Here is a 24,854-nt window from a genome sequence, read left to right on the forward strand (position 1 = left end):
TTATTATCCTTGAATATTTTTATTGAAAGCTTTTCTCTCATCTTGTCGCCAGAGGGAGGAAAAAATAGTGCAGAGCATTCTTGGATTCAAAAGAATGTCATCGATACTTCTGTAACTTTGTTTCTGATGGGGTTTTATTTGTTGGGGTTCTTTCGGTGGGGGGTGAAGTGGTGTCAACATAGGGATTTTTTTAACTTCTGAGAAGATGCAATCCGTATGAGTCTGGCCTCTATCCTTTGACTTGTCGTGGTCACTAAGGCACACAAGCCAGTACACTACAACAAGGACAGTACCTTGCGGCGGGTTTTTGGTCTAAGCTTCATGCAAAACTACTCGTACAGTTCTGTAGGGAAATAAAACCTGAGGAAAAGTCTTCTTTTTATGAATGAATACTTAACCGCTTTTCCTTCGTGGGATATTTTTATATGACATACAAACAATCAACAACACCGAGTATGTCGATATAATCCACGATGAAAGTGTTTACGATAGAACTTTCTGACCAGCAACACCTGACATTTCCACAACAGCAAACACTCCTTGTGACATGATAAGAGTAATACCAGACTAACGCAAGAGACAATAAACAGATTAGAATGTGACACACCTTCTCACTAAACCGAAAGATATTATATCTATATGTGTTTGTTGTGTGTACGTGTATATGCTTGTGTTTGGGTGTGTGTGTGTGTGTGTGTGTGTGCCTCTAAGTATCTGTATGTGTCTGTACGTGTGTATGTGAGTGTCTATGTATTTGTACGTGTGTGTGTGTGTGTCTAAGTGTATCTATGTGCGTCTATGTGTGAGTATGTGTGTGTGTACTTGTGTGTGGATGAGTATGTGTATGTATCTAAATGTGTGTGTGTAAGTCTAAGTGTATGTGTGTGCATTTGTGTCTGTGTGTCTGCGTGTGTATGTGTGTAAGTGTAAGTGTGTGTGTACGTGTGTAATTGTGTATATGAATAGTTTATAGTTTGGATTTTGTTGTTTATATTTAGGTCTAAGCGTGTGATTAACAAGTTCGCTTGTTCACTACACATTCCAGACCGTTCCTAGCATCGAATCTCACTCCCTTAATGAACACACCCAGTCACAGCCATCTTGAATCTGTCGTCGCATATTTAAAGTAAATTTCAGTTTCGTCACTTTGTGCCAAATTAAAGAATGAAGCCAGATCATGTTCTACCACCTCTCTCTCTCTCTCTCTCTCTCTCTCTCTCTCTCTCTCTCTCTCTCTCTCTCTCTCTCTTGTTAGAATTTTAACTCGAGACACCCGAGGCTAGAAAAAATACCGCAAGCCCTTTCATTCACCCTACAACCAAAAGTCAGACACACACAACCAACTATATTCTATCATTAATTAATTTCAATTGATTTATATTCCGGAGGTTGTCTCCTTTGCTCTTTTTCACATGAATTAGTGATTGAAGTAATGACTGATTTCTTTTACTATGGGTGTAATTTGACTAAAACAATTCTTGACTCATTACATTAGGTACATCAGCGTCCACCTTACCGGTCGTAAATACCCAGGCACTCCTGGATATTTACCACCTTCACACCACTATTTTATAGTTTGGTTGCTGCGAAGAGGGGGAAAAGTATTTATAGTTTGGTTGCTGCGAAGAGGGGGAAAAGTTCGAAATATTATAATAGCGTGGACGTGCGGAATGCGATTAAAATTTATCGACCGTTGTTTGATGAAGTACAAATTACTCATTTGCTAATTATTTCTTACTGTCTGCGTATTCCGGTCAAATTCATCTTAAACAGGTTGAACTTGCAATTCCTGACCCCTCCTCACCTCACCTGACTAATGTCAATTTTATGACAAGAGATAAAGCATAATAAATTTCAATGACGCTTAAGCTAATTTATGAAAATTCTTTTACATCAAAGCAAATAGAAAACTGTTTTTAGTAAACGGCACGGGAATGTTTGCATGGCATATGTTGGGAAAAACCAAGGCGGTAATGCTAACCAAAAACCGCAAAAGTAAAGACGTGTGTGTGCGAGTGTGTGTGTGAAAGAGAGAGAGAGAGAGAGAGAGAGAGAGAGAGAGAGAGAGTTTCTAGCAATCGGTATGATATGCAATCAATCTGGTATGGAATTTTCTGTTCGTGGCCGATTTGGAATCACCTCACATGGCGCATGCCAAACCACAATCACGGTACTGTTTAGAAATAAACCCCAGCTAATTGCAACGCATGAATATGAAAACCACATCTGCAACAAAAAATGTATGTCACTTGCTGACTTTAAAAGCCATTGAAAAAGCAAAAGATAGAAACAAGATAATTAGTCGGTGAGGGTCATATTCGTTTAACGAATTAACGAATAGACAGCCATGATGCCTGTATGTATGAATGTAAGTATGCATATTTGTATGTATGTACAGGATGTGCCCAAAATACACACACACACACACACACACACACACACTGAATGATTCTAAAGTTAGTGTTTATTAAAATATATTTCCTTTTCAAAATTTAATAGAATCTTCAGACAGAATTTAATTATTTAATGAGCGTTTGTTTTTAAACTGGTAACCGTTCAGCTCCAAGCATTACTGAAAAGGCGAAGCAATCCAGTCGCAAACACCAAGACGCATTTCGTTCGGTATCTGTGCGCATTCTCAATTCGTTGGTTGTTGTTGGTTTAGTATTGTAAGTTTTTTTCTCTTAAGTATTCCCATAGAAAGAAGACTATGTGTGTGAGACAAGTTGAACACGGAATGTATTCCACTGATTCTCTTTGTCCACTTCACCTGTCCGATAAAATGTCAAGGTAGTAATCTTGCTTGAAATAAAATTCCTTCAAAGTCCTCTTAAATAGTTCAAGAAAATAGAACCAGTCACAGCATCGGCGAAAAAGAATGGTCCAGTTAATCGTTTTGATAAGCTGCACCAAACTGTAACTCCTGGCAAATTGACATGATGTTCCTCCATACTATGCAAATTTTCAAGTCTTCAGTAGGTTAATTAAGTCATTTAATTTAAATGTAGCCTCACCACTCCAAACAATCTTTGTTGGAAAGTGTGCATCTTCTACACATTTTGCGATGTAACGCTCATAGAACTCCCCTCTTCGGTCTAGATCATCTTATTGAGAGCATGAACTATTCTTGGAATGAAACTTATTCAATGGCAGAGCTTCAAACTATGATGGACGCTCGACATTGAAATTCCTATCTCACAACTCGTTTGCCGCACAGATTTTCTCGAACTCTGGCAATACGTTTCTTCTATCTTTTCTTGCTTTGTGGGACTTTTCGATGACCGCGGTATTCCGGAACGTTTCTTGTGGACAATCTGAAGAGTTCCATCTGTTTCAAACTTGTCTCTAATTCTAGTGATTGTAAGTCACGGAGGTGAATCTGTTTGAAACTCCCTCCCAAAGTGTTTTTGCACTTCGATTGCGTTTGCAAACCTCGAATAGCATTTTAGGTTAAAATTCGTTTGTTCAAAGTTTAGTGTGGCTTCCTTCGTTATTTCTTCCTTCGTTAAATCAAAAGAGAAATGAAAATTTAGTGATTAGCAGTTAAAACGTGTATAGACTTTTTGACACCCTGTATATATATATATATGAAGGAGTGCTGAAAAGTTCCTGGCTTTAAGGGTGTCACAAAAGGCTTGTTTGGAGGTTCAACCTTCCGAGTTCTCTTACAAAGCTTAGAAAAACTGAAGGGCCCCTGCAGTAAGTGTGTGAATCTGAAAGGGGAATATGTTGAATAAAATTATAATTAATTGATCCTCCTGTATATTCTTTTACTCAAAGTCAGGAACTTTTCAGCACTCCCTTGTATATATAGGTGAATAGTATCTAGAGATCCGATTGTAGGATATTAGCTTCAAGCAATAGAGAACGAAAAGTGAGCAGTATACGATAAAGTATAAATATATTAAGGTGGTAACTTATACACTTTTCCCCATATCGAAGTTGCTAGGAATTTTGATAAGCTGATTGTTTCCATACAACTCACGGTTAGCAACTGACGCTGCGAAGAACGCAGGACTTACATACATATATGTATGTGTTTGTGTGTGTATGTGTGTGTGTATCTATGTAAGTCATGTAAGCAGGCTTTAGCAAAACCACTTCATATACTTTTCCAGAATTTCCTTGCAGGTGGTAAATTTCCTGAAAAGCTTAAAAGAAGGCATTATATGCTCTATCCACAGAGGTGGGAGCAGAGCAGAGGCCAAAAACTATAGGCCAATCTCTCTGACTTCACATATCAGTAAAGTCATAGAACGAATCATCCTAGAAGAAAATTACCTACTGAACAATACACAACATTGAAACAGTTGCTTGACTATTCAGATGTCAGTGTGACCTATCTTGACTTTACAAAGGCATTTGATAAGGTAGGTCATAGCATATGTCATAAGCTGCGAGACCTTAGCATTGCTGGCAAACTGGGAGAAATGTTAAGCAGCATTTCATCCGTCTTCATGTTCTGAGTTTTAATGCCGCCGAGGTCGATTTTACCTTTCATCCTTTTGGGGTCGACGAAATAAGTACTAGTTAAGCCCTAGGGTCGATGTAATCAACTAGCCCCTCGCCCCAAAATATCAGACCTTGTGCCTATAGTAGAAAGGATTATTATTATTATTATTATTATTATTATTATTATTATTATTATTATTATTATTATTATTATTATTATTATTATTATTATTATTATTATTATTATTATTATTATTACTACTATTAAATAAACTATATCTTATCGTGTATAATATCTCGTTACTTGAAGGTTGAATAGCTCTGAGCTAGATATTAAAACTAGTCCGGTATATACGATTGAAACACTATTCAATGAAAAATGACCATCTATGCATCGTGCTCAATGTGTACACACTGTCGACATTCCAGTTGCTGCAGTACTTGTCCTGAGATCACACCTCTTTGAACGCGCTGTATTGGCCTACAGACAAAATATATACATTAGGTACGATACGTAGCTATTTCAACTTAATATCTCAGCTGTGTATACCAGAATTTTAATCAACCGGGCAGCTATTCGCAATATCAATGGATGTTTTATTCACTTCTTTTTATATCAGAGGCGATGGGTTCTCATCGGAGAATGCGACTGGCTGCAACTGCGAGCCAGTGAAAAGTCCCTGAAACGCCGAAATACAGCTGGCGTTCTCGATGGCCGCTGCCGGGAAGAATTTTCGTGTCCTGATATTAATTGTCTTTAACACAGATATGATTTCTCAGAACAAATAGCGCAATAACTAGCCTAACGACATTGTCTTCATTAAATAGGATATGCAGACGATTGTTAGAACCAGCGTGAATGGTTATTATATTTCTATAGCTTCTGATACTTCTTACTTGGTTTGTATTATGCAGTATCGTGGTGTGTTTTTTTTTTTTTTGTCTGAGGTTTTCCGTGAGAAAAAAAATTACATTTGTCACGTCAGGTAATTTTCGAAGACAGTTAACTGAATTTCACGTACATTTTTTTTTCTTTCATTGGCGACTTAAGATTACAAGACAAATTCTATTTCTCATTCTTTCTGTAAAATTTTGACTTAAAAAAAAAGATTACAATGCAAGAAAGACTTGTATAATAAAATGACATTGTATAACATAGCGGAGGTTGTGTGTGTGTGTGTGTGTGTGTGTGTGTGTGTGTGTGTGTGTGTGTGTGTGTGTATTTGTCTTTTCACTAAAATCAAGTGTTGCTGTGCGGTTAAGAAGTCCGTTTGGATCTTTTTTAAAACGGGGGCCACATTTTTCATTAACGAAACACTTTGAAACTTGGAACACTGGTAGAATGTGTCATATAAAACATCTTTTTCTCTTAGTCTTCTTAAAAAAAAAAAGAAATCCCTAAGTTATTCCATGTTAAAGTTGTCGTATTTCTGTAATTTCAACCAATCACTGACGTCCATTCAGCCGATATACATTAAGTGCCGACTACATAAACAAACGATTCTGAAACAATTCTATCGGTGATAGGGTTAGGGTTAGGGTAAAACAGCAAATTTAAAAAGAAAAAAGCAAATAAAACGAAGAAAAAAAAAAGAAAATGAAAAAAGCAAATAAAACAGCCAAAGGAGTAAATGTAAACAACTGAATACTTGTCAGTGATTGGTTGAAATTATCGAAATAAGACAATTTTTTACATGAAATTAATTCGAATACAAAAATATTTTTCTGTTCTATAACACAAAATAGATAAGTATACGAAGTTTGAAAGTCTTTCGGTACCAAAAACACTACGTAAAACATTAATGAAAAATGTGGCCCCCGTTTTAAAAAAGATCCGTCCGTTTTGCAAACACGGAAACTGTATGGAGGCCAATTGTGTGTATAAATTCAAACACACGCACACACATACACACACACATACACACATGCATACATACATACATACATACATACATACATACATACATACATACATACATACATACATACGTGTGTGCGTGTGTTGCCAAGCGATGTTGGCGAAAAACCACACACACACGCACACATGTATGTGTGTATGTGTGTGTGTGTGTGTGTGTGCGTGCGTGTGCGTGCATGTGCGTACGTATGTGTATGTGTGTGTGTGTGTGTGTGCGTGTGTGTGTGTGAATGTATGTATGTACGTGTGTGTGTGTGTATGTGTTTGTCTGTCTGTGTGTCTCTGTGTGTCTGTGTGAATGGATGTATGTATATGTGTGTGTGCGTGTGTGTGCGTGTGTATCTGTCTCTCTGTCAGTCCCACCACCGCTTGACAGCCGGTTTTGACTTGTTTACGTCCCTGTAGCTTTACGGTTCGGCAAACCGGAATGACAAAATAAGTACCATACCTAAAAATAAGTTTGTTTTATTTTTTTGATTTTTTTGTTCGACTAGTTCCTTCAATGCGTTGCTTCAGCATGGCCACAGTCCAATAACTGAAACAAGTAAAAGATAAACGAACGATAAGATACTACTGTAATCATTTAAAAACATTCCGATTATATTTAGCATTCGAAATATCAATCTTTAAGTTAAATCCTTAGAATTAGGCTCTGCAATTATTATTTTTTTTTTTTTTCTGTTCTATGCTTTTGATACTCTGTCTTCTCTTAACGATGTAGACGCAGGCATGGCTGTGTGGTAAAGACGTTTGCATTGCAGCCACGCGTTTTCGGTTTCAATCTTTTATTGTAACCTCTTCCTGACCAATACCTTGGATGTGAATTTAGTAAACGAAAACTGTGTGGAAGCCTTCGTGCGTGTCTTCATGTTTGTGTTTGTCTCTTACACAGCTTGACAACTGGTGTTGATTTGTTTACGCCACTGCAACTAAGCGTTTCTACAAGAGGGCCCGACAGAATAAGTACTGGTGACTTTGTTGGAATAAACTCTTCAGGTCTGTGCCTCCGCATGGCTGCAGTCCAATGATCGAAACTCGTAAAAGATAATAGAAAGATACAATCCTTTTTTTCCGTTCAGTTTCAGTGATATTCACAGATGATCTAATCTGTTTATTAACTCTGTAAAACGCTACGTTTGTAAAGTCAAATGAATAGAGGAGCAGCTATGTGGTCGCTCTACCTGCTACAAATAACAGCTAAATATTCCGCAAACCAAATGTCGGGTGACTTTTGGCCAACCAAAAGCATCCCGGTTTTGACCATCCCATCTTTGTATATCAGAGACTTTATTGCCCAACGTACTGTAGTATTCGTGATAATCTCTATTTCATTCTCTACTATAATAATTCTTAATTTTGTTAACGTATTTTCTGCTGAAAAACACTGCCTTTGTTTCAATTAATTTTGAAAATAATGTTTAGTGTCCCGCTCTTAATGTTGTTGTTGGAACTCTTTTCAAAAAAATAACTTCTGACAAAATACCTGGGGAAACGACAAGGTGATTATAGCTAGAATGGGTTTGATCATATGCTTATTCGATCTGTACTAGCATGGGGTTAAACAATACCAATATTTGTATCATTTTGAGGCGGCGAAATAGCAGAATCGTTACCGCGCCATGCAAAATGCTTAGCGTTATTTCGTCCATCTGAGTTTAAATTCGGTTCTGAGATCGACTTTGCCTTTTATCCTTCCGTATGTACCAGTTAATTAGTGTGGTCGATTTTATAGACTTATCCCCACCCGCCAATTTGCTAGCCTTGTGCCACATTGAGAAATCAATATTCATATTGTTCTAAGGCGGCTTGAAGGCAGAATCGTGAGAATTGTAGTTGATGTAATCAATTTACTCCACCCCCAAACTTGCTGCCTTTGTCCCATAATTTGAGACTGTTTTTTATGGCCTTGTGCATTGGTTTGAAACCGTTTATTTCCTTGAGTAGAAATACTAAAAATAGAGCCAAGTATAACTCCGTGTTAGTTGAATAAAGCCTGACAAAATGCTGCTACAAGCTCACACAGAACGCTAGAAAAGAAATAAAGAGAGGGACACTAAACTGAATAAATTTGATGGGAACGTCCGTAACAAGTGAGAAGTGAATCTTCCTTTTAGTTCAAAAGACTACCATTTAGAGTCAGTCTTTGTAAAAGGACAATGTGAATTAAAATGCAACAATGCCAGTCTCTTGAAATTGTCGCTTATATTGTCGAGTATCGCGGGGCAAAACAACGTGTAGTTTCTTTAACCGTTGCCAGTGTGAATACGTGAGTAGTTTGCACGTATTAACATCTAAGAAAAGCATATTTTTGTTGTTTATGAGGAAACATAATAATAGAAGTTTTAGTTATATTGCTTGGCTTTTGAACGCGAATACACATTCAAACATTACACAGGTTCTTTCAGCAATTCTAAAGAAGGTCAAAACCCAAAACAACTTGCTTTCTAAACGTGGAGGGAAATTGAAATAGCTACTGCATCTGCAACAGTTAACGTTGTTGTTGCTGCTGCTGCTGCTGTTGCTGCTGCTGCTGCTCTTCTTCTTCTTCTTGCTGCTATTGTTATTTAGCGCAGCTAAGCCCTTATCGATAAGATATATAGGGTTGTCCAAAAGTCACCTGACAGTAAATCAAAAACATTTAATTCCTAATGAATAGACAAACGATGAAAAAAAAACCGTGATCTTAACTCACAGCATTCAATTATTAAACATCCATACTTAGAATGAATAGATAAAATTGAATATCAAGTATTTATGGAGTTTTGATTTACTGTCGGGTGACTTTTGGCCAACCCTGTATATAACCAAAAGCATCCCGGTTTTGACCATCCCATCTTTGTATATCGGAGACTTTATTGCCCAACGTACTGTAGTATTCGTGATAATCTCTATTTCATTCTCTACTATAATAATTCTTAATTTTGTTAACGTATTTCTGCTGAAAAACACTGCCTTTGTTTCAATTAATTTTGAAAATAATGTTTAGTGTCCCGCTCTTAATGTTGTTGTTGGCACTCCGTCGCTTACGACGTCGAGGGTTCCAGTTGATCCGATCAACGGAACAGCCTGCTCGTGAAATTAACGTGCAAGTGGCTGAGCACTCCACGGACACGTGCACCCTTCTTAACGTAGTTCTCGGGGGATATTCAGCGTGACACAGAGTGTGACAAGGCTGACCCTTTGAATTACAGGCACAACAGAAACAGGAAGTAAGAGTGAGAGAAAGTTGTGGTGAAAGAGTACAGCAGGGTTCGCCACCATCCGCTGCCGGAGCTTTTGGGTGTCTTCGCTCAATAAACACTCACAACGTCCGGTCTGGGAATCGAAACCGCGATCCTATGACCGCGAGTCCGCTGCCCTAACCACTGTGCCATTGCGCCTCCACACATACATAGATACATACAAACCAAAATACCCTGTTGTTGATGAGGAAATTCTAATGAAGGAACCATGGCTCTATGTTAGAAACTTTCTCTATTGGCAAGAAATCTTGAAATAAAACTGAACAAGGACATACATACACATAATTCACGCCTCAGAAGAGAAATCAAATATCAGGAATATAAAATAAAGACCAATCGTTGTTTATTTTCTAACTAAAATTGTGTGTGTGTGTGTGTGTGTGTGTGTGTGTGTGTGTGTGTGTGTGTGTGTGTGTGTGTGTGTGTGTGTGTGTGTGTGTGTGTTTACTTACTCATCGGCTACTAAAACAAATTTTCTTCTTTATTCGTTACAGACAGTCAATGCAACCAATATAAGACATATCAGCCACCACATCATTATCATCTACAACAGCAACAACAACAACAGCCGCAGCAGCGGCAGCATCACCAGCAACATCAGCAACAACACCATCATCATCAACAGCAGCAGCAGCAGCAGCAGCAGCAACAGCAACAGCAGCAGCAACAGCCACGACAGCAACCATATGTACAAGAGTCCTATCCACAACTGTTACTACATAATCAACCGCAACAGCAGCAACAACAACAACAACAACAACAACAACAACAACAACAACAACAACAACAAACACAGTTGCAACCACTACCACGTCAGCACCAACAGTTAGATGAATTCATACCAAACCATTCCAATACAATGTTTATTAGTTCTGATATGAATCCCTTCTCTTCTTCTCCATCGTTGCCACACTATTACCCATCGTCTCAGTTGAAACAAAAGAAACGCCCGGGAAGGCCAAAAATGAACAATCTTTTTAATGACAAAAATATGAAGAGTGGAAACTGTAAAAAGCGAGGTAAGAATCTTCCTTCTTTTGCTTTGATCTTTAACCGGCTCCAGTCAATGGATAACAGCCAAACTAGACCACCACTCTCAAGAAGCTTTCCTCGTGATGGTGCTCCAGTATGGCCGCAGCCCACTGACTGAAGCAAGTAAAAGTTAAAAGATTATATCTCTTCCAGCCCAGTACTTTGGCTCATAGTAATTTCCTTGAAGTTTGTTTATTGAAGAATAGAAGTTTTTTTCATTTACTTTCCCGACGAGAATCACGTACTTCTCTTTCAAAGACTTAAATACAAAATAATATTTTGCACCAATTTACCCAGCTACATGCATACACATGCGTAGACACATATACATATAGTTCTAAGCGGTTGATGGGTGAATTTCCAACCACACAGCCATACCAGCGGCTACAGCATTGTTTTTACCTTCTATGATGTACCAAACATAAGCTTTATTCAAAATCAAATTTACGACCGAAACGCCTCGTAATCGTTAATGAATCATTGAATGAACCTTAAGTTCATGAATTGAGGAGTGTGCCTTAAAAGAAACATTTATATATATACGTCATCCAGGTATTTCATATATATATATATATATAACACCTGGATGACGTGAGACACTGGTCTATCCGTAGTCTCTTTTCACCAGGAACCTATATCAGTCATCACCAGTTGTCTCTCTGTTCTGATCAGCGTCATCGCCGGTGACTCACCCGTCAATTCCAAACAACCAGCGCCTAGCGGAATTCAAGAAGTGCTTTAATTTAAAAGTCGATTTTATGGTTCAGGTGTTAACATCAGCCACCCTTTGTGTGAGCATGGGTGTTTACTTCATTCCAATAGAAAATATAAAGGCTTTTTTTTTTTAATGGAACATGACTAACAGCTGGTTCCCAGTCGTATTTCCTGTGCGCGTCTGTCGTCTGACAGATTACCTTTCAGTGAGAGGGCCACTCCTGTATGGTTCTTGGTCCCCAAGCTTCTCCGGCCGTAAAACCTACTCTAAATTCTAGAGCGGTGGTTCCCAACCTTTTCACTACCAAGGACCCCTTTTATTTAAATGAGCTTCCCAGGCCCCAGGATATTGAAAGGTCTGTCAGCTTAACATGATCACGGACCCCCAGTACTACTTTTGCGGACCCCCAGGGTTCTGCGGACCCCCAGGGTTCTGCGGACCCCCAGGGTTCTGCGGACCCCCAGGGTTCTGCGGACCCCCAGGGTTCTGCGGACCACAGGTTGGGAACCACTGTTCTAGAGGCTTTCAACACCTTGTCCAAGACCGAAGACTACCCGTCTCAGTAACCAGCTTAACTCCAGACTTTTAGGGCATCGTGTTTCTTGAGTGCATCTGTTGTCTTGTAGTTGATCTCTCGGATAAAGGATCACGCTTGTATCTTGACCCCACCTCCCACAAGTTAAAGAAATATCAAATACGCATGCATACATACATACATACATACATACATACATACATACATACATACATACATTGTATGTATGTATGTATGTATGTATATCAGTATTCAGTTTATTGCCAATAGAGAAAGAATTGGTTTCTAACCTAGATCCAAAGTTCCTTCACTGGAATTTCAACATCAACAACAGAGTATTTTTGTCTGTTTGTTTGTTTGTATGTATGTATGTATGCATGTACGTATATATGTATGTGTAGATTTGTATGTTTTATGTATGTATTCTCATGCATATAGTTGCATATCTAGACATGCTCATATATATTTAAATTTTAAACTTCTGGAAAGTTTTACAGATTTTTACAGTTCCAGTTATGGATTGGATCTGTAGTCTTCGAATTAGCTTTCTCCTCTCTGGTTTTGAGAAACCTAATTGTATGTACGTATGTACGTATGTACGTATGTACGTATGTACGTATGTATTTATGTATGTATGTACGTATGTATGTATGTATGTATGTATGTATGTATGTATTAATGTTTGCTTTTATGTTCAGTTATAATAATAACAATTTTACATTAATCTGAAAGGTTACTCTATACTTTTGTAGAGTACAAATTTATTATTCTGAAACAAAAATGTTATTGCCAATGACTTCAACGTTTCGGCCTGCCAAACCAGTCCGACGATGGCTAAGCTGGCCGAAAATTCGAAGTCACTGTCAATAATGTTGTTGCCGAATATGAAGGGATAATTGCGAGAGGTATCAACTGTCAGGTGGAGTGTATACGTAAAACGAGAAGTTGGAGGAGAACTGTTTGTGGTCGCTCAACCGGATGGAGTGAGAACTCAATTTTCTTTCATATCATACTCAACTGTCTTTTGTTTTTTTTTAATAAAAAAAAGAGGATGTGGTGGGTCAGAACACATTAGATAATTTATTTTTAGATGCACAATGCTGAAATAAAGAAAAAAAATACAGCAAGAAGGAAACAACATTCATATTCCCAAAATTATTGGTTTGTCATCAAGAACTGTTTTGTGAGAAGAAACGAGAAAGGTGTTGCACAATGAAACTCGTTTGACTAGTTTTATTTGTATCACTTATATTTTAACTGTATATTATTATTTATTTATTTATTTATTTATTTATTTATTTATCTACTTATTTCAGTGAAGAATCAGTTACTGTGGGAATTCCTGTATGATGCGCTGAAAAACCCTGGCTACAATCCACGATTCCTAAAATGGGAAAACGAAGTGGAAGGAATCTTTCGATTTGTCCAATCAGAAATGATGGCTAATGTTTGGGGGGAACTTAAGAACAATGAGAACATGAACTACGAAAAACTCAGCAGAGCTATGAGGTGTGTAATATTTATTATTATTATTATTATTATTATTATTATTATTATTATTATTATTATTATTATTAGTTAGTGAGAGAGTAGCTCATGCCATCAAAGTAACACTGGGGTAAAATATACGAAACCCAATATACTCATCATGACTACCCGTTTGATAAGGGTACACCAAGCAAATGCATCACAACCATATGTGCGCCACATGGTAATCTCATATCAAGATAAACAGCACATGACCTTGCAGGTGGGGGCCCAGTTAGAATTTTTTTCAGGTCGAGTAGCCCATCCCACTCAAAAGGTCCTTGAGTGAGGTTTGGTTAAGGATGGTGAATGAAACGCCTATGTTTCCAGAGGTGAATTATTCAAACCACAAAAAATTGCTCTCAACACATGGCTATGGTGCACCCCCACTACTTCTGCTCATAATCAGAGACGCACATATCGTCAGCCACCAAGGGACATGCTCATTAAGCGACATGGTTTAAGTCAAGCAAGTGACAAGTAAATCGGTGGTATTGAGCAGAATATTTGCTGTAACCCATCTTTTATACCAAGACAAAATATGTACGTGATAACACTTCCAATCAGTTAAGATCAAAAGCCATGAGAGCCTCTGCCTGAAGGCGGTGAGCTGGCAGAATGGTTAGCACGCCGAGTGAAATGCGTAGCCGTATTTCGTCCGTCTTTGCGTTCTTAGTTTGAATTCCGCCGCGGTCGACTTTGCCTTTCATCTTTTCGGGGTCGATGAAATAAGTACCTGTTACGCACTGGAATCGATGTAATCGACTTACCCCCTCCCCCGGGACTTGCTAGCCTTGCTATCTACTAAACTATGTATGTAAACACTCACCTACTTCTTATTAGTAATTGGCATAGAAAAATCGCAAACAATTGCGGTCGTGAAGGAGCGCCAGTCTTTCATGTACACGGTGTTACATATCACATGCTGAGCATGGTTTCAAAAATATGTCGATTTTAATCGTTAAAAAGAAAATTTCCTTGCTGTCAGCGAAGACAGAAGTCACGTGCTTTTCCTCTTCACAAGCTTGTTAATTAATTCTACATTTAACAGTAAATTCCCGTCAGCCAACGAAACGGCTGACCTTCTATATGGTCGTGCAAAGTCTATTAAAATAACAACCGAATTTCCTGCAACTGCTAAACCCTACCAGGATGGACGCAAGTCCGTGGTAGAATATGTCGAGTAAAAAGAGACAGGGTGGTCACAGTTGGAATTTCTCTGATCGTATATCTTGAAATTAACGACTTGTGCCCGTCTTTTTATTAGGTATAGCAACGTTTAGTAATTGAGGGAAATTTGGTTGCTATTTCTTAATAGATGTTGAGCGACTATATTGAGGGTTAGCTAGTAGGATAGAAGTGTTTACCATTTGACCAACTGCTCTGATTTACCTTGCAATGTCGGTCGGGGGCATCTTATAACCCAAAAGGAAGACTAGTGCCCATGATCCTGTACAAGGTCTCTGGGACAGGTGGGAGAAAAAGCAGGAGAGAGCTATCGTTAAACAGAAAATCTTGCCCCAAATGTTTACAATGCAGTAGACTCTGCTAAAGATACACCTCAGGACATAAATACACCAACACCGGTTGTCAAGTAGATAGTGGGGACAAACATAGACACAAAGACACACACACATAGATATAGTTTCATATACATGATATATGATATATATATATATATATATATATATATATATATATACGACAAGCTTCTTTCAGTTTCCGTCTACTAAATATACTCACAAGGCTTTGGTCGGCCCGGGCCTATAGTAGAATGCATTTGCCCAAGGGTGTCACGCAGTGGGACTGATCCCAGGATCATGTGGTTGGGAAGCAACCTTTCTTACCACACACCCACGCTTCTTCATTATCGTTTATATATACTTCATTCATTTAACCTGCAAATGTATAAGGAATACTTATTTAAATTTCATATTCAGTTAATTTATTAAACACCGTCATAAACCATTGTTAACGTTTACTTCCTTTTTTTTTTTTTTCGTATAGGCATTACTATCGCCGTGGAATCTTGGAGAGAGTAGAAGGCAGGCGCTTGGTATATAAATTCTCAAGAAACGCAATAGAAAAATTAAAATTACGCTCAAAATAGTTCCACATTGGAAACATTCGTCAAAACATTGTACAGCAATTTTCTTAAAATTAGTTTATCCTTTAAACTATAGATTGATTATTGCTGCTGACAAAAATGAAAATCTACAACATTGCGCAAATTTCAATTCATTTTCATAATTCAGCACTTAGTGTCTTCCATATATAATAACGCAACTCTTTACTGAGGAGATTGTAATACAAATATAAAATTTTAAATAAACCATTTACAATATTATTCAAACTTCAATTAATTTTCAGTCATTTATGTCTTCCATATACAATGCAATCCTTTGTCAAAAGGAGTGAAAAATATGCAAAATTTAAAATAATATTAATAATAAGCATTAAAAAAAACTGAAACTATCATTAATTTCCCAAGGGACTTGAAATTACGTTTGAATGTATGAGTATTGTCCATGCGTGAATACATGAAACCATAGATGGTTGAATGGATATATAAACTAAATAAAATAGTATTCAATATTTAATATTTTCATAAAACTGATTAATAAAAAAGTTAAGAAAAGAGAACTACGTCAACATTACAAAACCAGAAATGGAATTGTGACGAAAGGATATTGACAAACCTATCTGATTGACTGGCCGAACGATTAATAAAAAAAATCGATTAATTAACTGGTAAAATGGTTAACCAATTAAACAAAAAATAATAAAGAAGTGAAATAAAACCAGTGTGTGTGCTTATTATTGGCATAATGACCCTCCCGAGGTACAACACAATTTGTCTCAACACACAAATTCACAAACTAAATACAAAAAACGAAAGGTTCATTATCGTTTTTAATAAAAAAAAACATTTTTCATCATTTGCATTTTTGTTTATTTTTCCTCATTTTTTTTTTTTTAATTTCATTTTCCATGGCAATAATTCTGCCAAAATTTTAAGGCGGTGAGCTGACAGGATCGTTATCGCATCGGAAAAAAATGCTTAGTAGTATTTCTTCCGACTTTGCAATCTGAGTTCAAATCCCGCAGGGTCTACTTCGCCTTTCATCCTTTCGGGGTCGATAAAAATAAGTACGGGTTGACCACTGGGGTCGATCTAATCAATTTAGCCCATTCCTCTAAATTAGTATCCTTGTACCAAGATTTTACCTTTCCTAATACAAACACGAAGATATGACTGGGTCACCGAGTAAGTTACTCCCCATTCACACCTAAACCTCCTCCAATCGCATTCTACTGCAGAGGTTTCCTAAACTTACCTCATTAGCGATACAACACACTTTTTAAAGATAAGTTGTTCTTTTTCGTGACACCTTAATTTTGTTAGCAATTCAGTATCCTATTGTCAGGCGCCATACCGTATCTAATTGCTCACATATCTATCAGGTCTTATATACTTTACAACTAAAATGTGGTTAAAATTTATCAGAATTGACTCAGTTTCGTGACGAACATAGAGATCATTGGTGACACACCAAAGTGACGTGACATATAATTTGGAAACTAGTGTCTTAAAATAAAAATGAACATTTAACCTTCTGGCCCAAGAAATTTCTGGTGCTCCATCGGATACGATGACAAGGGTTCTAGTTGATCCGATTAATGGAACAGCCTACTCGTAAAATTAACATGCAAGTGGCTGAGCACTCCTCAGACATGTGTACTTTTAACGTAGTTCTCAAGGAGATTCAGCATAACATTGAGTGTGACAAGACTGGCCCTTTGAATTACAGGTACAACTCATTTTTATCAGGTGAGTGGATTGGAACAACGTGAAATAAAGTAACCTGCTCGAGGACACAAGCACCACCAGTAATCGAACTCATAACCTAACGACTGTGAGCCGACTACCATGGCCACTAAGCCACGCGCCTTCACAAGTTCAAGAAATATTAAAAGATGCGGTGATCATGACTGGGAGGCATTGTTCAAATGAACGCAGGTTCGATTTGGATTGATTTGGACTAAACAACAAGCAATAATACATGGGGTATTTTCAGGGTAGATAAAATAAATACCATGCTGGGGCACCGCCTTGAAGGATTTAGTCGCTGAAATCATTGCAGGTACTTCTTTTTCTTTTTTTTTTATGTTCGGTACTCATTGTATCAGTATTTTTTACTGAATTGCTAGGTTATGGAGTACGTAAACAAGCCAACTCCTGTTGTCAAGCGGTAGAGCTTTAGGATCTTCATTCATAACTTCTGATATAACTGCTTCTGCTGCAGGAACAATAATCTTTTCATCCACCGTATGTGCACTACCTGCTTTTGCAATAATTTCTGAAATTTTGTAGGAAGCAATCAGTCCACCGTCAGTAATTTTTGTCTGTTTCTTAAATAATGATTTAACAGTACTCCGATTTTCAAAATCAGTTTTCAATCCCTCAAAATATTTAATAGGTTTACCGACGTTTTCAGGGTGTTTTCTTTTCATGTGGTCAGAGAGTCGAGAAGGTTTCATGGCTTTATTGGACAAAGATTGATGACACATCATACAAAAGGGCTGCTTTGGGCCGGTAGATTTCTTGATAAAACTATATCGTAAGTACTCATCGATATACTGTCGACACTTCGTTTTCACCGAGCCTGCCATAAAAAGTGGGTGAGAACGAATGCAAATTAGTAAACACCAAACTGGCTATTATATATACGTCCGACGGTTAAGACAGATAACTTCAAATTCAGGCGAGCACCGTGCATTCAATGTATCACGCAGCCCGGCGGCCAGTGTCATAGTAACAAAGGTTAGAAATTCAGTGATGAATGAATCATTATAAATCGTTGAACTAAATCGGTGAAGATAACGCACTTATTGAGGCGCATAGTTACTGGATTTGAATTAAGAAACAGAGCTGGTTTTACGACTTGACCGCAGTTACTGAGAAGAGCCCTTGTTATCATGATGCACTGGATGCGTGATTGCCTGTTGTGAATACAGTTGCTGATCGAAGACTGCATTCATCACCCAGCAAAATTTGATTTTCGCCCCCGGTTGAGAACCACTGCTCTAAAGCATAGAGCAGTAATGTATTTATAAATAGTTAAGTCTATATCCGGACTTAGAGCGACCAATGGTTTCACATCCACAAATGCCTCAGCCCTGTGAACGTCTCGTCACCGGGCTAAGCATTTGTCACTCTATGACCGGAAATAGAGTTAACTACTTATAAATGTGTGTGTGTGTGTGTGTCAGAACATATACCCATTTGTGCATATTCGTGGTGCAGACACATACAGACAATAGAGGTGAACAGCACTTGTATTCTTCACACGGACGCCTATTTATAGAATATGTAGTGAATACTGCCTCTGACATTAACGCCATGGCTATCGAGTTTGTCCACTGACATAAACGAAGACAACAATACCTGATCAAGGTCTTTGGCGATTTTCGTCTCAAAGTCTTATACCTGGGTGAGGAGTAGGAGGAGGAGGAGGGAAAGAAGAAGAAGAAGAAGAAGAAGAAGAAGATGATGATGATGATGATGATGATGATGATGATGATGATGATGATGATGATGATGATGATGATGGAGGAGGAGGAGGAGGAGGAGGAGGAGGAGGAGGAGGAGGAGGAGGAGGAGGAGGAGGACAAAAACAACAGTAGCGACAGCAACAAGATCCAAGAAGAAACAACATGGAGAAAGGTGAACCGAATCAAATAAGCAACTGTGATTGGACAGTTTTTTTTTTATGACTCGCTTGCTATTAAAGGCCGGGAAAATAAAGCTGATACTTTTGTTGATCTTGTGAATAGAAGAAACAAGACTGAGAAGGACTTCATCCGGGGATAAAATATTTCCCATAAAAACGATTAGAAGTAGTAGTAACACCAGCAGCAGCAGCAGCAGCGGTAGGACTGTATATATATATATATATATATATATATATATATATATATATATATATATATATATATATATATATATATATATATATGCATGCATGGCTGTGTGGTAAGTAGCTTGCTTACCAACCACATGGTTCCGAGTTCAGTCCCACTGCGTGGCACCTTGGGCAAGTGTCTTCTACTATAGCCTCGAGCCGACCAAAGCCTTGTGAGTGGATTTGGTAGACGGAAACTGAAAGAAGCCCGTCGTATATATGTATATGTATATATATATATATATATTTGTGTGTATGTTTGTGTGTCTGTGTTTGTACCCCCAACATCGCTTGACAACCGATGGTGGTGTGTTAACATCCCCGTAATTTAGCGGTTCGGCAAAAGACAACGACAGAATAAGTACTAGGCTTACAAAGAATAAGTCCTGGGGTCGATTTGCTCGACTAAAGGCGGTGCTCCAGCATGGCCGCAGTCAAATGACTGAAACAAGTAAAAGAGTATATATATATATATATATATATATATATATATATATATATATATATATATATATATATATATATATATACTCTTATATGTATACCATTCTGCCTAAATAATGGAAGTGAAGATACAACATCCCTAAATATCTCACGCCTATTTTCATTTCTCTACTTCACTCTCTATTTCATATCTTATCTAGAATAACTATTGCTTAACCATTTTCTCACACCGTCTCCGATGAAGGGGTATACAAAATATCCAGGAAACAGCTGTAAGACCTATTTATGAATGTTCTAAAATCTTTCACAGCCTTGGATTTTTATCGCATTCTGTTTTTTTTTTAATATACACATGCTGATATATGACCTGCGTTGGACTCCTCATTCGCATAACCACCGAGTCCGGAGCTTAACTATAGTCTATCCATAGCACTTACTCAGCATTACCTGACACCTTTGGGTCTTCTTGACACCATTACCTCTCATAACCTCAAATTCTATATATATATATATATATATATATATATATATATATATATATATATATATATATATATATATATCAGTAAAGGGTAGGGTTGTGTTAACCGCACGTGGAGAAATAATAGGAAAAGAAAAAAGAAAAAATAATAATAAGGCAGAATGCTAAACTGAAAGCATATAGATGTGTATAAGGAAGATTACAAAGGATTTCTAACCGGCTTTCATTGCATGGCAAATTTTCAAGAAGAGAGAAAATGAAAATAATGTTTTTTACCAAAAATTAATAAATATATTAAAAAAATAAATATACCAATACATTATATTGTCTTTGAGCTTTTAAAGTTCAATGGTAATCCATGTAGATAATTGTTAGAAAGATTGGGATGCATGTATTTTAGATTAGTGTTATGTTTAAAAAGGCTGAATGTTTATGTGTCAAACAGGAAATGTGGATAAGGGGAGACAATTCTGTGGGTTTTATACTCTTTAGTTGGAGCTCTAGACTCTAGACAGGAAGTTTATGTCTGTTCTTAGAGAAACAAGAAGTAAATTTATATGTATTTCATTGGGTAGGCGAGAGAAGGGAATATGGTCATCGAGGAATTTGTATGTTAAGAAGCGTTTGGAATTTCTCTATAAAGAGATTCTCCTCGTTGATTCTTTCTTGTGTAGAGATTCCTATATATATAAAAAAGATAAAAGATATAATGCATACATAGTATCTAATATATTATATAAATATGGTATATAATATTTACAATGTATATATTATATAATATATAAAATACGTAAGCTTCATATGATGTACGTACATCATATGTTTATATATATAAACACATGCGTATATATACATACCTACAGACAGACATACAGTATTTAAATAAGAGCTACTATTAGTTTCTTACTGTGGAAACACAGTAAACCGGCAGATTAATATATCATTCCTTGTGCCCTCAAGCAATTCTTCAGGCTCAAATACACAACATCGCTGGTTTATAAAAGGGAGAAAAGGCACTGGCCTATGAGAAAACATGAGAAAGGCCGAGAAGAAGGTGAAGGCAAAAACTGGAGTGAGAGAATGCGGAACGAAAAAAAAAGGTGGAATGGTAAAAAGGAAAAGAACGGGGAAAAAGAAAACATGAAAAACAAGAGCTGCGTACCCTTCGTCTGACAGATTCAGGATTAAAATGGAAGGTCTTCGAAAAAGAAGTAACGTAGCAAGTGTAAAATGATTCAACGGTTAGAAGGCCAAAGTCTGTGAGATTGTAGGCTTAGTCTGGGGAGGGTAGTGTCCTCCAATCTAACAAAAACAATTTGTCTATATGCTTACGTTTTCTAAAGGTTTCAGATCTGCAATTAAGCAGCGCCGTGGGGCTCTTGGATTTATGTTGTGGATCTGTAATATTTAACGTAAGTTATATTGCTATTAAAGTTAAATAGGGCATTTATTAGAACAGCTGTGTTGATAAGTTTTCTTATTTACTGTGCTACGTAACAATCGTCTTAAGTTTTTTTTTTGTTTTTGTTTTTGTTTTTTTTAATGATCTTACGATAACATATATATATTTAGGAAATTTTTAATCACGCAATATTCCTGATCACGCTATCTAATTTCCTCATCTTTTTTCGGTTAATTTGATACTTATACCTGTCAAATATGGCTTGTACTCTCTACCAATGTTTTGCTTTGCAGTACTATCAGCCGTCACTTAGAAGCGAGTAGAGCTTAGTAATATGAACGCTTTAATTGCCTAAGTAGTTGCAAGCAGACACGCTTTCAGCCTTTGCACCTTTGACCCAACGGCATGAGGGAGCTGGCGGCACCAACACACAGGTAGCTCTCAATAACAGCTGAATAGACGGGAGCAATTTAAAATGAATTTCATTGCTCAAGGGTACATCGCGCCGCTCGGTCTCGATATTGAACGCACGACCTTGTGATCGTGAAGCGAACACTCTAACCACCTAGTCTTGATATCGTTTTATTATTGTTCGATTTGAATTTGTCTCTGGTCACTGAATATTGATTTTAATTGATCAACATTGAGTGGACCATAAACTATGTATCTAAAACATTATTTGCCACTACTGAGGAAAATATTTGTGCATTATTGATTAATACGATAAAATTATATTTAAACGCAATAAATTTCAAAGTTCGTATCCGTGTATGTGTGTCGGAAAGTGGGGGAGGAAGAGAGGGAGTGACAATGGGGAGAAGAGGGAGACAGAGAGTGAGAAAGCGAGGGAGAAATAGGAAGTAAAAAAGGTTTTCAGGCTTTGTTTTGTTTCGTTTCTCATTGGGTTTTTTTTATGAAAGCGACTTGGTTAAGTCGTTAGCTCAGCGTTCCCAAACGTTTTATTCATGAAATATGTTCCATGTCTCAAGGAAGCTTTGCATAAAAATTATTTCATATCTTCACTTTTAACTTGTTTCAGTTTTTGGACTGCGGCCATACTGGAGCACCGCATTGGAGAGATTAGTCGAACAAGTCGACACCAGTTCTTATTTTTAAGTCTGATAGTTATTCTATTAATCACTTTTTGCTGAACCGCTATGTTACGAAGACGTAAACGAAGCAAGCGAGGTGGGGAACACAAACACACACACAAATATATATATATATGTATATGTATATTATAAATGTATATTCATATATATATATATATATATATATATATATATAAATTCATAAGAATGGTACAACAAGGTACCGATATTTGCTGGAGAATAGCAATCGATATAAAAACGACGCTATTGTATAGCTTCACTGCGTATATACTGGCAAAAATGCGTGTGTGCAACAAAACATGAAAAACTTGTCTTACCTTAGGAAGAACATCCGAAAATGAACAACCCAGATTAAGGATAATGCAATACCTAGGTTTCAGACTTTTCAAATACGTTTCACAACGTATATCTGATCAGTCTTCATCAGCTGCATTTACCTAGACAACATTTCAAATGTTATATATATGTTATGTATGTATATGCGTGTGTGTGTGTGTGTGTGTGTGTGTGTGTGTGTGGAGTAAATTTTAAAAAACACAGAGAAAAGAAAAAGAGAATACAAAGGAAAGTGTAGGCGTAGCACAAGCAATGTTTTAATAAGACGCTTAGAGAAAGAAAAATGTAGTAGTTTTACGTTTCGAGCATAGCTTTTCTTCGGAAATAGGGAAAACAGGGAAGCCCAAGACGAAGGAGGAGAATAAATCGCCAATAATCATGTGCGGTTACATTTTTGAAGCAATACACACACATACACACACACACATACACATACACACACATACACACACACTCACTCACTCACTCACATACACACACATAAGACGGGTTCTTTCAGATTCCGTCTACCAGATTCATTCGCAAGGCTTTGATCGACCCGGGGCTATAATGGACATTTTCTCAAGATGTCACGCAATAGGACTGAATCCAACGCCATAGGGTCGGGAAGGTAGATCGAATCATACGGCATTATGTACTTGTTCGTGTGATGCTCAAAATGTTTAATTCTTACCTGTACTCACCTGATGAAACAGTCTTTTTTGCAAGATGTTACACTTCTGTTTATCAATTAAAAAACACTTCTGAAACGGTTGCAGTGAACTACAATGCATCTTATGCTATATGTCTAAACTTCATCTAACTCGAAACCTGCAATTCGTTTGGATCTAGAGTCAATAGACGATAGTACAATAGGTGCAGTGAGTGTACCCATGTGTGACATCGCTGATTCGTTATGTACTCAGTTGGCCATTTGTGAATGTATACATAACCAGAGTACAAATCCGGGTTTACTACGAATTTGTCTGAATATCGTTTTTATACGATAATATATATATATATACTATAGTGAGTGAATGGAGATGTATTTTCTATTTTTCTTCTCTTTTTTTTTCAGTGTAACCGGCTTTGCCCAGAGCAGCGACTATAATAAATGGTGTTATGTAATAACATTTTTTATTGGCAGAAAGTTTAATGAATCAGTATGAGACACCCTAGATTTGATGACTACATATGGATGATTAGAATTACACCCAATGTAGTGTAAATTCTAGACGTGGTGTAGATTCTCTGGAGGTTTATGATAAGTTTGGCATAGACCTGGTCTTAGATCTAGTGATACATCTAGAAAAATCGAATTTAATAAGTTTCTTTCTATATCTAACTCTACGCCGTTGCACTTAAATAAAGAGAACAGAGTCTCTTCGGGATTTTCTATTACAGTGGGTATTAACAATAGAAGTGTAAATTTCCTTCATGTAGCGCTAGATCTTAACGCAGACCTGTATCAAACTTACTATAAACTGAATGGCAATCAACATGTTAGCCATAACTCTAACCATCCAAATTCAGTCATCAAAATCTATACTCAGGGATGTCTCGTACGGAATCTCTAAACTATCAAAGAGGGAGAGGGAGAGAGAAAGAAAGAAAGAAAGATAGATAGATTGATAGATAGATAGATAGATAGATAGATAGATAGATAGATAGATAGATAGATAGATAGATGGATGGATGGATGGATGGATGGAT

At 37.2% G+C, this 24,854-nt stretch overlaps 1 protein-coding gene across 1 annotated transcript in view; it reads left to right on the forward strand.

The window, feature by feature from the left end:
* Positions 1–16,360, forward strand: part of LOC106869737 (uncharacterized) — a 48,057-nt gene extending 31,697 nt beyond the window's left edge. Inside the window, exons 4-6 of the mRNA XM_089354770.1 lie at positions 10,107–10,631; positions 13,211–13,403; positions 15,429–16,360. Coding sequence (XP_089210896.1) covers positions 10,107–10,631; positions 13,211–13,403; positions 15,429–15,531 — 821 coding nt within the window. The 3' untranslated portion in view covers positions 15,532–16,360. The remainder of the gene's footprint in view (positions 1–10,106; positions 10,632–13,210; positions 13,404–15,428) is intronic.
* The last annotated feature ends 8,494 nt before the right edge of the window (positions 16,361–24,854 follow it).

This window comes from Octopus bimaculoides, chromosome 7 (assembly GCF_046866305.1).
Source record: "Octopus bimaculoides isolate indiv1 chromosome 7, ASM4686630v1, whole genome shotgun sequence".
Lineage (NCBI taxonomy): Eukaryota > Metazoa > Mollusca > Cephalopoda > Octopoda > Octopodidae > Octopus > Octopus bimaculoides.